At 42.9% G+C, this 14,504-nt stretch overlaps 6 protein-coding genes across 7 annotated transcripts in view; 2 read left to right on the forward strand and 4 right to left on the reverse strand.

The window, feature by feature from the left end:
- The window catches only part of LOC108087836, a 27,653-nt gene extending 26,397 nt beyond the window's left edge, over positions 1-1,256 (forward strand). Inside the window, 1 exon segment of the mRNA XM_017185410.2 lies at positions 48-1,256. Within this exon segment, the coding sequence (XP_017040899.2) occupies positions 48-194 (147 nt within the window). The 3' untranslated portion in view covers positions 195-1,256.
- Positions 1,235-1,865, reverse strand: LOC108087838. The gene is made up of 2 exons (XM_017185413.1): positions 1,759-1,865; positions 1,235-1,694 (listed from the first exon to the last, which is right to left on the reverse strand). The coding sequence occupies exons 1-2, from the start codon at positions 1,771-1,773 to the stop codon at positions 1,383-1,385; spliced, it is 327 nt and encodes a 108-aa protein (XP_017040902.1). The 5' UTR covers positions 1,774-1,865; the 3' UTR covers positions 1,235-1,382.
- Positions 1,866-2,619: 754 nt separating this feature from the next.
- On the forward strand, positions 2,620-6,362 carry LOC108087827 (glucose-6-phosphate exchanger SLC37A2). The gene is made up of 7 exons (XM_017185398.2): positions 2,620-2,721; positions 3,323-3,547; positions 4,021-4,172; positions 4,232-4,800; positions 5,052-5,262; positions 5,327-5,475; positions 5,533-6,362. Exons 2-7 carry the CDS (start codon positions 3,411-3,413, stop codon positions 5,902-5,904), a joined length of 1,590 nt encoding a protein of 529 aa, XP_017040887.1. The 5' UTR covers positions 2,620-2,721; positions 3,323-3,410; the 3' UTR covers positions 5,905-6,362.
- LOC108087826 (probable multidrug resistance-associated protein lethal(2)03659) lies at positions 5,938-11,628 on the reverse strand. Of its 2 annotated transcripts, XM_017185397.1 has the most exons (6): positions 11,071-11,628; positions 10,496-10,726; positions 7,981-10,213; positions 7,774-7,924; positions 6,762-7,710; positions 5,938-6,704 (listed from the first exon to the last, which is right to left on the reverse strand). In XM_017185397.1, exons 1-6 carry the CDS (start codon positions 11,271-11,273, stop codon positions 6,401-6,403), a joined length of 4,071 nt encoding a protein of 1,356 aa, XP_017040886.1. In that variant the 5' UTR covers positions 11,274-11,628; the 3' UTR covers positions 5,938-6,400. The 2 variants fall into 2 exon arrangements, with proteins under 2 accessions (XP_017040886.1, XP_017040884.1); XM_017185395.1 differs by having other exon boundaries at positions 10,496-11,628.
- A 65-nt stretch (positions 11,629-11,693) lies between these two features.
- Positions 11,694-12,944, reverse strand: LOC108087829 (ceramide-1-phosphate transfer protein). The gene is made up of 3 exons (XM_017185400.2): positions 12,696-12,944; positions 12,424-12,641; positions 11,694-12,361 (listed from the first exon to the last, which is right to left on the reverse strand). Exons 1-3 carry the CDS (start codon positions 12,851-12,853, stop codon positions 12,066-12,068), a joined length of 672 nt encoding a protein of 223 aa, XP_017040889.1. The 5' UTR covers positions 12,854-12,944; the 3' UTR covers positions 11,694-12,065.
- Positions 12,945-13,006: 62 nt separating this feature from the next.
- On the reverse strand, positions 13,007-14,243 carry LOC108087828 (SAGA-associated factor 29). Its single transcript, XM_017185399.2, has 4 exons — positions 14,108-14,243; positions 13,819-14,047; positions 13,606-13,763; positions 13,007-13,547 (listed from the first exon to the last, which is right to left on the reverse strand). Exons 1-4 carry the CDS (start codon positions 14,144-14,146, stop codon positions 13,104-13,106), a joined length of 870 nt encoding a protein of 289 aa, XP_017040888.1. The 5' UTR covers positions 14,147-14,243; the 3' UTR covers positions 13,007-13,103.
- Between the last annotated feature and the right edge of the window lie 261 nt (positions 14,244-14,504).

Below are 14,504 nucleotides of genomic sequence, written 5' to 3' on the forward strand. Positions count from 1 at the left end.
AGTGAGTGGAGTAAATTTGATTTATCTCTAATTTAAATGGCTTTCAGGGACCGAGGGATGCCAATTCACCGGCGCATTGGTACAAAAGTCGCAGTGTGATGGCGGCCAGCATGAAGGCTCGCCAGATGCTCACCTGGATCCTGGGCAAGGAGGACTCCAAGTTCAAGCACTGCGAAAATCTGCAGGTGCTCTAAAACAAGAATGCAACAACAAAACAAAAAAAACCAACCAAATCGTCTATATACTTACCTAGGTTTTAAGTGTGTCGATATGTGAATATATATAGATATATATATACTTATATGTGTATAACCGGCAGGCAGAAAGCTTTATCTCTAAGTGCTACCAGATGGGCTCATCTAATATGTAAACAGGTTTCGACGGTTCGAAGCTCTCCAATCCCCATGTAAACAACCATTTGCATACTCACGAGTGTGTGCAGCCAGCTATTTGTAATGTCTAACTTAAGCCTGATAATCAAAAATTAAATCAAATTTAATGTAAAACATAGGGACATAATGCCAGCATAATGCAGCAACTATATGTGTACGAGCAACTTAATGGAACCAAGCGAAAGGAGCAAAACCAAAAACTACTAACTGAACTAAACTAAACAGAGAACAACTCTACTTAAGTACTTAACTAGCGACTTTAGTAACTTTTCTAAGCCAAGAGCAAGTAGGGGGAATATTTTTCACAAGCTGACTAGCGGCTTAACTATTTACAAGGAGATAGGTGTGCGAAATGTTCTTATTTAACAACATATATGTAACCAAAGGCGAACGATTTTCATATAAGATTTATTTAGAGTGTGTACGTATGAAGTTTTGTTTTATTTTCTGCAGCTTAGGGGAGTTTTACAGGGTCCTTAATCAAAAGTTAGTTAGCTGCCTAGTCAGAAACAAAATAAGAATACATAACCCCCGATGAGTGTCCATCACATATTTATATTGTAGAATTAGAATTCATATTCTTTGTGTCTTCCTTAGTCAAATATGTACGTATGTGTCGGTGTGTTTATATTAGGGATCCTTCCAAGATAGTGCAATGCAAGGAATTCACGTGTCATCCACAAAGCCTTCAGATGTAAATGTGCTCAATGTGGAAACATGAAAAAATACAATAATATCCTTAACTCTAATGAGAAATATTTAGATTGGTGTGTACATATGTTTAATCACTTGTGGATATTTGCAAAGCGCATAGGTTCTACAACAAAAAATAAAATAAAATATTTAAATGTTTAACAATATAAATAAGTTGTGTTTTATTTCTTAACAGGCTAGGTTTGTATAAAAAATATCAATGGTTTATGAGCAGGTTTTTTGAAATGTGGCGAGGTTAAATAACTTAAATATAAACTTTTCAGTATATTAACCCGGTTAACCAAACTGCTGCTGCTGGGGATTCTTCACCTTTACAGACTGAGATCGGTAACGGAAAAGAGGTCGGAATACATTAATCTCGGCCAGTTCCATGGCATCAGCTGCCTCCTCATAAGCCAGCTCCTCCAGAGCTCTTCGCAATCTGCTCAAAGTTCTTTCATAGCTGTACAGGGTTTCCAGGGCATCTTGATTTTCTCCTTCAGTTGCTGCACTTAATCTTTGGATTTGTTCTGCTGAAGAAATTTGCTCTTGCGGGTAACCAAACACCAGCTCAAAAGTCGCAAAGCAGGCGATCAGTTGGAAGATTATCTAGTTTTTAAATGAAAATGTCAGTTTAATAAATTCAATTTCTTAAGTATCTTGCTGTACTCACCTTATTGTACTTCATTTTAATTAGTTTTTTAAATGGTTTTCCGATAACAACGTGTACTTGTTTTTAGCAGAGCTTTAGGTTGTCAAATGTGGCTTCATTTGGCTAAACCCCGCAATTTATACAATTGGCAAACTGTTTTTGCCCGTTGTGATTAGCACTTCCAATTGTTCTTGTTTCTCGCCTTGATTTTCACACTGCAGGCGGAGGAAATTAGCGTCTTAGTGTTGAAATCTAGAGCATTTTCCGCTCTCCGTTAAGTCTGATTGAAAAGCCAGGTCATGTGCACATGTGCTTCTGTCTTTTCCTGAGCTGATTCGTTGTCAACAAACTAGAACTAATGACTAATTCTCATTTATTCATTCAGTCGCGTGTCACTTGAACAAATTAGCCCGTGATCTCAGAAAATAATTCCGGGATCGAGTGTCAACTTCTAATTGTAAAGTTAAATACATATATGGGTAAGTTGTGAATCCCAAATATTACCTAAACATGTGGCGCATCAATGAATAAGCACTGCATTCAAAAACGTGATAGCAAAAAGTTTTAAAGATTTTTTTTTAAGATTCACCAAATAAATTGGAATGCTGCTCTATAATCAATAATTAAAAAACCGTTAAGTTTAAGATTATAACGGTTACCAAAAGTTTGCTAACATACGGCAATAACTTAATTCTTTTAGAGAAAAACATTCTTAATAAGACCTAATACAGATTAAGTTACTCATAATATCAAAATTGTGCAGGAATAATCGTTCAAAAGGCCAAATTTTTTTTTTAATTGAAAACAATAAATAAACAAGTAAACCAGATATGTACTTAAATAAATACTAACCAAGGAGCAGCCACGTTCACACTGGCATTCATAACCGATAGTCGCACAAAGCTATCGATGTTTCTCCACCTCTATTTTGTTATTTCTCGGACGGAGTAATGTTTACTGCAGCTGTTTAGTGTGTGTTTAACGGTAATAATAAATATTTGCTGCTGCTTATCAATGTCGCGAAGTTGAAGCCAAAGCAATCTGTTAGCTCTCGCACGATTTTACTTCTTTTTCGGGGGCGACAACAAACAAAAGAGTTACATATCCGGCACAAGTCGACTCAGAAATACTCTGTAAATTGATTATAATAGGAAGTAAAAAGTAAACAAAGAAAGTTGTGTATTCAGATTACGACAAATTTATGATATATCTTTCATAAACAAGTCAACTGTCGGCCTTCTTTAAGATAAAGTACTTGCGATTCCTTATCTCAAAACTTAGACCACTATCAAAGTTGGAAATTTTCGCCAACGCATCAACAATAGTAGAGCGGAAACTCGCTTTATTATGCGACGTCGATATAACGCCTCATTGTTTGAGCGAATTTGACGAAGTAAACAAGAAAACTAAAGAAACATATGTCGATAAGGTCGGATATTGTATTCGTTCTCAATTCCACAGCCCGCCAGAAACCGCGACCCACTCCACTCTACCTGAAAAGCATACACCAGAAAATGTATCTCGTACTGAGTCACCAAAGAGACCAAATCACTCACCTACCTGTTGATCGTGGCTCTTTTTGCAGGTAGTTGGCGACGTAATTTGCAACCGGAACGGAACACCGCCACCTGGACGAGCCGCACTTGCCTCTCGCCCTCCGTCCGCGCCGGTCGATGAGAGCTCCACTGGGACTGGCCAGCAGAACGCGAAAGATGAGCAACAACTACAACGACGTGCCCTTCGGCATCCGGGCGGTGCAGCGACTGTCCCGCCACTGCTGCCCCCGCATCCACGTCCGCAGGGATCTGCTGTGAGTATAGGAACTACAAACTCGATTAAACCTAATTAAAATAAGAAATAGATTCGAACTTATTATCTTTTAGTTAAAAACAATGTTAAAAGATGCGATTATATGTAGTCTCTATCTTTCCAGGAAGTTCAAAAATTATCAAAGCACTTTTGTTTAATAATTAAAGAATTGACTATAGATTTCTTAGAAGTAGAAAAAACTATAAGTTCCAAATGATCTTTCTTTTTCAACAAGTATAATTCTTGCAAACTAAAATAACCTGTTTGATTCATATTGAAACACAAAGAAAGAATAATATTAATGTGTCATGATCAACTCATTAGAATATCCCAATTTCGATGTGTAATTTCGGTTACAATGTTATCTTGGTTATACTGTGGCTTGTACTCTCGTTAAAATGATATTAAAATCTATTTATGCTTTCTTCGTAATGTACATTTTTTATTTCGTAAACTTTATTTATTTACTTACAGCTATAAGATGTCTGTGTTTGTGCTAACTTTCCTGGCTTACGCCTGCTACCACATGTGCCGCAAACCTATATCCGTAGTTAAATCGGTGCTTCAAGGAAACTGTTCCACTGCCCTGTCTGCATCTGGTCAAGAATGCGGCTATGCGCCTTTTGGTAAGATTATCCTAAAATTGTTTTTAAACTTTATAACTCAATTTAAACTTTATCTACAGATGTTCCCGATGCCACCACACTGTTTGGAATGCTGGATTCGGCCTTCCTGTTTTCCTACGCCATTGCCATGTTCGCTTCTGGTTTTGTGGCTGAGAGAGTTTCCCTCCGATACTTCCTGTCCATGGGAATGATCCTTACCGGAGTGTTCACCTATATGTTTGGCATCGCTCGCACATCGAACATCCATAGCTTGTGGTACTTCGTTTTGGTGCAAATCTTCGCTGGCATTTTCCAGACGACAGGATGGCCTGGTGTAGTGGCTCTCGTTGGTCGTTGGTTTGGAAAGTCCAAGCGCGGCTTGATCTTCGGCATCTGGAACAGCCACACATCTATTGGAAACATTCTTGGCACACTGATAGCGGCGCATTATGTGGAAACCGATTGGGCTCTTTCATTTGTAGTCCCAGGCATCATAATTGCAGCCGTGGGCTTTCTGCTCTTCCTTTTCCTGGTGGACCAACCGGAGATAGTCGGCTGCTATCCACAAACCGGTCACCAGGAGCGACGCGTGACCAACGAGTCTGACGAGGAGCAGGACGACGAGGAGCAGGTGCGCCACAACGATGCCGTAAGTATCAGTTTCCGTTTTTAATTGATGTTCCGCATGCGGCCGTCTTCCCATTATGCTGGGATTTTAATTTCTAAGAAACTTGCTCGGCCGTAGTATGTAGTCAATTTGGGGTACGACTCTTCGGAAACCGTAAGTGCATGACTTTCTGTTTGCTTTTTACGTTGTGCTGGTCAGTTCGCTTGTGTAAATATTGCGCTTAGCATGGATTTTCCCTCAAAACGGAACACTTATTTGTCTTACATTTTTAGGAAATCAATTATAGATCGGTGCCCACCGAGCGCACTCCAATCCTGGCTCGTCCCCAACCAGCGGCACAACCTAGAGGCCACGGACGTCCTATAAGCCTGATTGATGCCCTGTACATACCCGGAGTGGTAGAGTTTTCCCTGTGTTTGTTCTTCACCAAGCTGGTCAGCTACACTTTCATGTATTGGCTGCCCCTCTATATTCAGAAATCCAGTGAGTCTTTGTAAACCTCCCTTTATTAGATAAGTGACTTAATATTGTATTGATCGCAATGCAGGCACATTGGGACCACAACTCTCCGCTGATCTGTCCACTCTGTTCGATGTGGGTGGCATTTTGGGAGCTATAGCTGCGGGCTATCTATCGGATGTGAGCGGAATGTCGGCCACCGTCTGCACAGGCATGTTGTTCATTGCCTCGCCAATTGTGAGTTTTCTAAACAGATCACATAGACCAAAAAGACTAAAAATATATATTTTTCAGCTGCTGATGTATCAACAATATGGTGCACTGTCGTTGACGTTCAGCATAGTGCTGCTGATTGTGGTCGGCATATTTGTGAACGGCCCCTATGCCCTGATCACAACCTCTGTGAGTGCTGAGCTGGGTCAGCACAGCTCCCTGGAGGGCAATGCCAATGCCCTGGCCACCGTGACGGCGATTATCGATGGCACTGGCTCGATTGGAGCGGCAGTTGGCCCGCTGCTCGCAGGACTCATCTCCACCGCCGGATGGCAGTACGTCTTCCACATGCTCATCGCTGCCGACATCATTGCCATGGTGCTGCTGGGGCGTTTGGTCTTCAAGGAGTTTGGCGCACTGCGCCGCGCATCGCATCGGATTCGAATTGAATAGCAGGAAGCGGCAGAAGCGGTTTTGGCCGCCGAGTCGAATGTGGTTTGACCGTATTTATTTTTGATTTTTTAGCGTTCTGTGTACATAGCATAACATTGTATAGCCTACATAAAGAGCGTTCTGTTTTTGCATTCGAGAACATATCAGAGTGTTTCTGATCCTAGTTTTACCACATACATGTCAATACCTTATGTTATTTTAAATGGAATGTTTACCATCATCCTAGGCTATCCATCAAGTTTACAGTTTTGATATATTACCTACATATATATATACATACATATATTTTGTAATCTTGTGTGTGCGTGTGTGTCAGAGTCTCCTCGTTTTAAGTGCCGAACTATCATTAGTACTAGCGTAATTCTACTGCTATGTAAATACACTTTATAGTACACTTTTCGTACCAATAAAAACGAATTTGACTGTTCCCAGAGGCAGTACAATTTCTGAAACTCTAACGCTTAAGTTAGATCCTGTTTCTGGAGGAGATTCCTGTTCAGTTTTTCGGTTCTTCCTCTGCTATTGTGAATGAATCCCTTTTGTTGCGGCGCATGTAACTTTCGGCTGCAATTTTCTTGAGGAACTTCACGGTGGCAGCATCATTTTGATTGACCAGCTTTAAAAGGGCTCCATCTTTGCGCTGCAGGAGCTTGTGCGGTGCTCCGTATTCCACAATCTGGCCAGCGTCCATCACCAGAACACTGTCGTTATCCATTACTGTATGCAATCTGTGAGCAATTGTAAGTACTGTGCACTCGGCGAACTTGGTATGGATGGTTTCCTGGATCAGAATATCGGTTCTAAGGAATTAAGAAGTTATTAGAAAGCTTTCCTTATGTTATTAGTTAAGAGCTTACTCTGTATCCACATTTGCGGTTGCTTCATCCATGACGAGAACTCGATTCTGTCGAAGAATTGCTCTTGCCAGGCAAACCAACTGCCGCTGACCCATGCTGAAATTGGAGCCACCATCCTGCATGTGAGAAGAGAGACCTCCTTCCAAGGAGGCCACATGTTTCTTTAGTTTCACGTCATCCAAGGCACTCCACAACGACTCGTCGCTCTTCTCATCAAAGGGATCCAGATTGAAGCGAAGGGTTCCAGAAAACAAAACCGGATCCTGGGGTATAATTGATATTCTGCTGCGCAGATCATGCAGACCCAATTGACCAATATCCAGGCCATCGATCTGGATGGTTCCCTCATTGAGAGCCAATCGAAACAGTGCTTGAATAATGGATGACTTTCCCGCTCCGGTGCGTCCCACAATGCCAATCTTTTCCATGGGCTGGGACTCAAAGTTCAGACCCCTAAGGATATCCTCATCTTCTGGAGCATATCGCATACGGAGATCCAGGAAACGAAGGTGACCAGCTTGTGGCCATTCAGCGGCAAGATTCATATCCTTCGGACTCTCAAGCGGTGGTTCTGAAGGTGTTTGGGCGTACTCCAGCACTCGTTCCACACTGGTCATGTTGTTCTCCATTTCGGCAGTCTGTCGCATTCCCCACTGGCACATAATCACCAAAGTCATGGACTGAGTGATGGCCAGACCCACATCTCCACTGTAGAATGTCTGTTTGATGACCAGGAAACTGAAGGTTACGGCCAGGATATAGAGCACACAAATCAGATCCGTCCAGAAGGAAAACGCACGATTGGCGCTCACGTAGAGGAAAAGAGCGGAGGAGTTTGTGTTCTGGAGACCATGGAAAGTCTGCTCCAGCTGCGGCATGGCGTCCATGGATCTAATGGTGGAATGACCATGGAAGGTTTGGTTTGTGTGCGAATAGATTGGACTGCGAGCTGGTTAGAAAGGGATTAAATATGTTATTAGATATTAAATATTTGTAAGGGACTTGTACCTACTCATACTCTCAATCCTTTTTAGACTCCGACTGACGCCAATGTAAAGGGCTCGGCAAAGGTATAGAAGCAATACCATAATTGCCGCTGGGATTAGAAGCCAATAATTGGCAATGGCCACGATAACCAGGACAGCCACTACATCTACCACAAACTAAATTAAAACATTTAATTTGGATTTTCAAAGCTATATAAGATTAAGATACAAACCTGAAGACAATCCATCATGGCTTGCGGCAGATTCACATCAACATTCTGTATGTCACTGGAAAAACGGTTGAGCACTCTTCCCGAGGGATTCGCATTGAAGAAGTACATCCAGGCGCGGATTATCCCCTGGTAAAGCTGGTCGTGGAGTGTCAACGAGATGCGCAGGCACATGAAGAAGAAGCCAAAGGTGCGCAGCAGGTAGAGGGCCAAAGTGAGCAGCAGGAGCACCGTGTACCAGGTGACCATCTTAGTACGAGTGGACTCGAAGTCATCCACCGAATCGTAACCACGATCCTCCTCCCAAGTGGCCCATCGCGAGATGAAGATGTCCATGAGGGCCTGGCATCCTCGGGCGAAGACAAACATCGAGAGAACCAACCAGACGAGGAACGGAGCTCCAAGAGCCTTAAAGTACGCCTTGTAGGTGTCATAGCTAACTGCTCCTTGCAACTGCTGCTCTGCATTGCCATCCATATCCTGGTTAGCGGTGGGATCATCATCCTCTCCCTTGCTTAGCTGCTTCGAGGTCCTGTCCACTTGGCTGAGTACTCGCTTCACTTGCTGCTTATCCGCCTCGATGGCCTCCAGATCGAGAGCAGCATGATGGGTGATCACATCCTTCAGTTGTTCATAGCTTCCCTGCTGGGTGAGCACTCCGCCTTCCAAGAGCAGCAGATGGTCTACACTCTTGAGCAGCTGGACGTGATGGGTGACCAGGATGCGCATTTTGCCAGCCAGCAGTCGATGGAAGCACTTGTCCATCAGAAGTTTGCCCACTTGGGCATCCACAGCTGCTAGAGGATCATCGAATAGATAGATATCCGCTTGGCGATAGACAGCTCTTGCCAGAGCAATCCTAGCCTTCTGGCCACCACTCAGGCTGATTCCTCGTTCACCAACCACAGTGGCATCACCTCGGGGCAGCAGCTCCAGATCTCTATTCAATTGGCAGGCATGGACAACTGCTCGGTATCGCTGCTCCTCGTATTGCTCCACAAACAGGATATTCTCCCGGATGCTTCCCTGGAAAACCCAGGGCTGTTGGGCGGCATAGCTAATCCTGCCATGGATCTCCACTCGCCCCTGCATCAGCTCAATCTCACCGAGAATGGCATGGAGAAGTGTGCTCTTTCCGGAGCCCACATTACCCACAATGCCCACGAATTGATCGGCGTTGATGTGGAAGGACATGTTCTTGATGTGGGCCTTCCTGGGATGCTTTATGCTCGGCTTGTCCCAACTGGCGCTGACTTTCCGGAAACTCATGCACTTGGACTCACTCTTCACGCAATGCAGTCGGCCACTCTGCTCGGGTTTCGGTTTCTCCAGATCCAACTCCAAGCCGGGATTATCTCTGCAGCATGACTCATCTGCAGGCTTCTCCACTTGCAGCAGGAACTCCACCACTCGACGGGCACTCACCAAAGTCTGAGCCCAAGTGGTAATGGCCATGGGCCAGTAGTGCAGCAGGGAATCGTTGAGTAATCCGTAGTACGAGGAGAGGATGAACACCTTCTTGGCGGTCACAAGATCACCCCCATAAACATAGGCCACCAGGCTGAGGAACAGCGATATCTTGGAGATCATATTGGTGCACTGCAAAGCGGCATAGATGCTCATGGATCCCCGGATGGCCTTCACCTCCGACTTCCTTACTGCGGCAATCAATCGTCCGAAGGACTTCTCCCACGCATACATCTTAATCACCTGGATGGCACTGATAATCTCGTTCATCAATTTCACTCTTTCATCGCGATACTTGGCGGATTGGGAACCAAAATGTGCAGAAGCTTTGGCAGCCCAAGCTTGAAGAGGTATCAGGATCACAATGAAGGCGATCCCGATCAAGGATGTCCAGCCCACCTGGCGGTACATGAGGTAGCCAAAGATGCAGGCCTCCACTGGTCCCTTCCACAAATCGTGAAAGAAGTAGAAAGTCAAATCGAATTGCGAGAGATCGATGGACATCACGGAAATGGCCAAGGCTCCAAGTCCTTCGCCACTGCTCGCCGAGGCACGGAGACATTTTCGATAAACCAAACCGGCACAGGCCAATCTCACCCTAGTTCCGACCGCGAAAAGATAAAACATGAAGGGATGGAACACCAAGGAGGTGACCAGTGAACAGAGGACAATGCCCATGGCATACAGATAGGCACTCTCCTTGGTCACAGTCGTCTGTCCATAAGCAAAGTACGAGATCAGTCCTCCAAGTAGCAAAGGTTGAAAGGAGCTGAAAAGAATAATTAAATTATTTACATTATCAATTATTTTTAGATCGCCGAAGAGGTATTTTTAGTTCACCAAAAACGATAAGATAAGCATCACTATAATTTCAGGAAGTTTATTCAACAGGTTTTCTTTAAATAGAACATGAATAAGTTCCTGATTACAGCTGCTTAAAGTTAGAGTGCTTTGAATTTAATTTTTAAAATAAATTTAACTTTTGATGTAATTTATTATTTTATATATTGTTGATCCGGAAATAATATATTGTGTTAATTAAAGTACTTACTGTATAGCCATTTCCAACAGTGAGTATAACACACAAATGGGAACGAACTGCCATCCGTAAACGGAAAAAATCATTCGCATCAGACTGGGATTCTTGCTCTTGGATTCCTTTTCCCAATGGGGTTGCACTTTTCTGGTCAAGGACTCACTATCAAAACTCGGCAGGTGTTCGTACAATTTACTGGTGTCGAACTCCTCACGTCTGCCCTTGCGGAAAACACTGTGCATCCATCTAAAAGAGGAAAATTGATAAGTATATCAGTATCTTATCAATGGATCTTCGCTTTGGCGGACTAAAAAACGACAGGCACTGATCCCGAAAACTACTACGTGACTTTCCGACACTCAATGGTCATTCAAATTGTGAAATTGGCGAAATTAGATTTAGAGATATTCCTTGGACGACCTCTAAGTCACTTTGTATATCTGAACTAATCCCTTTTAATTGATTTCGATATGGATTATAAGCACACCAAACATTATTGCAAGCTGTTAACTGCTCACTGATTAACCATGACCACGGATTATTTTGCTTCCAAAAAGAATTTCACTTTTTACCCATAAAAAATAACTCACAGGAACAACCATTTGGAGATAATATTGGCCTTGGCAAACGGATTAGGCTCGCGTTTCGGATTTGTTTGTTTGGAGGAATCCATGGCTCCATATGAATCGTTCGCGCCGCTCGACAAATTTAAAATGAGCCAAAATCGCCGGGCGTAGACGCTTTTAACCATCCAGACGGATGGCTGACGTCGGTTGATTGTTTGATCCACCATTTTTAACGCTTTTGCACTTGGCACGAGCACAAACCCAACCGGCGATAAAGTGGACAACTTAACACGCTTTTTTGCCAATTCTAAGCGTTCTGATAGTGATACGTAGTGATAAGGACTAAGATCCAATCGATAGCCCAATTAGTCTTGCATTCCAAAATCTACCATTAAAGACATTTACTCCCTGGAATTAAATCCTTAACGCGAATCTAGCCATAAATCTTAACTGGATTCTGGAGATGTGAAGGAGGCTTAGCTCCTTTGTGTTTGGGCCAAAATAAAGATAACCAGAGGTTATGATACATCGCAGTAGCCCCACAATATTTTTATCTAATCAGTACCGCTTATTACGCTATTATTTTTGGCAGAGACACTAAAAACTATGTTTGTCCAAGTTGTTCAAGTTCAATACACCCAGATAAGGCCAGTTTTTCATTCATGACTAAATATTTTATGGCGTTAATTTACTGGGGATTTGGGAAACATTGCACAGCCTGTGGATAAGGCGACTATATGAGCGATTGCTGGAAATTGGAAATGCAAAATTAAAACATTTAGGCTTGTTGAAAACTAATACTAGCAGTTACACATTCAACACAGACAAATTTAGCTACATTAACTAGGTCGGGGTAACCACTAGATCTGAAATAGTGTTATATATCCGGTAAAAAATCACATGTTCATATCATAAAAGTATAATATCAGACTAAGCTATTTTTGGGATAACAAGTGAGTTACCGATACGTAAAAATCACTTTATCAGATCTCGTGAGTACCCCAGATACTTGGTAGACTCTAAGGCAGGCCGTGAAGATCGTGGAGCGTATAGAGCTGCTCCGTGCGATCGTAGTTTGTGCGCATGTGCTCCAGCATGGTAGGCAAGTTCTCCTTGGCCACTTCCACATCGGAGCAGACTTTTTTCAGGAGATCCCCACGCGTGGGCATGGCGTACATGGCCAAGCGAGCTCCTTTACGAATGAGGAATGCATGATGTTTCCCAAGGGTGTCATCATAGGCCGACTTGCACACTTCCACGGTTTTCTGGTCGTCTGGTATTGCCTGTATCCGGTTGAGAAACTCGTAGACAAAGTCTAGATAAGAAAAAAATGAATCAGTTAGCCACTGTGGCAGTTGGCGGCCCATAAAAACGCACCCAATCCGCGATGAAGACGTAATAGCGTGCGGCTCCCAGACACGTATCCTTTTTGGTTTAGCAACTCCGCCCCCTTTTCGTACTCCAGCATAGTCCTGAAGCTACCGAAGTGCTGCTCCTCTTCCGTGTCCTTGGCTCTAAGGGCGTATAATATGTCTATTTTGCTGCGCACATCGCTGCTGACAAAACTGAAGACACTGCCCATCAGCTGGAAGAACCTGTGGTTTAAACAAAACTATATATCTACTTTTCACCAAGTTCATGGATTTTACTTCATTATTTCCTCATATGCTGCCAAGTAAGCGTCCAGTTGGACGTCATCCTCATCCAGGAGGCTTGTCTCGAAGAGCATAGAAACTTTCAGAATGTCAAAGCAGTTTGCATTTTCTACTGTGCCATTATTTTGTGTCGCTAGCGCCGTTTCACTCATATTTATTACTTGCTCTGGTCTTCTTTGTTTTGCTACAAACTTTAAAACTTATTAACTTAATTCGGGGAATTAGTGTGACCGTCTCTGCAAAATATACTAAAAGTTTGTGGCGTACTAGTCGAAAGCACAAGCCTTGGAGCAGAACCTCAAAGATTGAAAGATTGTTTACTAACGGTTTTAATTATTGGGAAGGCTTATCCACAACTATATTTTAAATTTAATTATATGGATATAAATATTACTTGGCATTCTAAGCTGATGAGAGATTTCCGCTGCCACTGCCAGCACCTTTTTTGGTGGGACGATATGCAATCACATACCGTTGGGCCACCGGCAAGGGCTCGGCATAACCATTCATGTAAGATGAATCTTCAAAAAGGACCTCGTAGTCCTCGGTGGCAGTTTGTGGGAGACGGTGGACAATGGCCTTGTAAAAGCAAGTAGTCTGTGGATATAGTGCCATGACTACCGTGTCTTTTGGAAACAGAGCATGACCATCAGTTTCGGGATTTGCGCGCATCAAAGGCAGCGGAATGACTTTTCGCTTGCTTAGCACATGACGGTCCTTTTGCTCCTCGTCTATGTCGATCACGTCGTACTTGTTTTGGCGATGCAGGAACTGCACAACCTCCGCCAGGATCCAATTCTCCTCCTCGTCTATTCCTTTCGCTAAAGCAGCCACATTGTCGCCAACCTACACAACAGTTTTAGAGATTATAAAGCTTATAAACTTTTTAAGATATTAAATCCACCTTAGCCACATAGTTTCCTTCGGCGGGAATCGCTCCACATAAAGCCGGGGCGCGCTCTCCTAGTTTGCCCACGAATAAAGGCAGTGTTTGTGCGGATAATTGCACCATTTTCATAAGGGCTCCTCGTCGAATGGCCTCCTTATTTCCAGCATTGCGAGCTATTGAATAAGGTAGTTTTAATTCTGTTTAAAAAACTTCATACAACTTACACACCTTGAATGCGCCTTTCATTGCGAATGCTACGAATCTCGTGGATCTTGGCCAAGGCAGCACGAATTGTGGCCTCTTCCTGGGCAGCTTCCATCAAACTGGCTTTGAGCAGGGGTTTCACCTTCTGATTGGTGGCATGTAGAGATCGCACCAAGCTGGAAATGGAGTTTTCTGCCCGGCGACGCTCCTCGTCCACAATATGAATATGTTGTTGAATATCTTTCAGGCGATCCTATAAACAACGGTGTTAATGAATCATTGAATTACATACCAATACCACGGAGGTCTTTACCTGAATTTGTTGTGCTGCACTCTCTGCAGTTAGCGGCATCTTGTTTCTTTTAAATATAAGCTACAAGTTTGGATTATTTATTTTATATTTGTTTACTTTTCGATGAAAACAAAACAAATACATAAAGCGCACGACGCGTTAGTGCTTTTTAGTCTTGCGATAAGAAAAATACTATTGTATTTTTGTAGGATTATTAACATTAAGTATTTTTACTTAACATACAAGCTTGCGAAAACCCAAGCATGAATAAAGTTGTTAAATACTTTACTATCATTAAACTGGTTCCATTTAAATAAAGAGTGCTCTATTGGTTTTTGATCACTTTACCATGCCTTTAACATGGGGCGGGAACTAAACAAAAAATAATTTAAATTTTAAGTAGAAGTGATGGGACAAA

Source organism: Drosophila ficusphila, unplaced genomic scaffold (assembly GCF_018152265.1).
Source record: "Drosophila ficusphila isolate 14025-0441.05 unplaced genomic scaffold, ASM1815226v1 contig_414, whole genome shotgun sequence".
Taxonomy (NCBI): Eukaryota; Metazoa; Arthropoda; class Insecta; order Diptera; family Drosophilidae; genus Drosophila; species Drosophila ficusphila.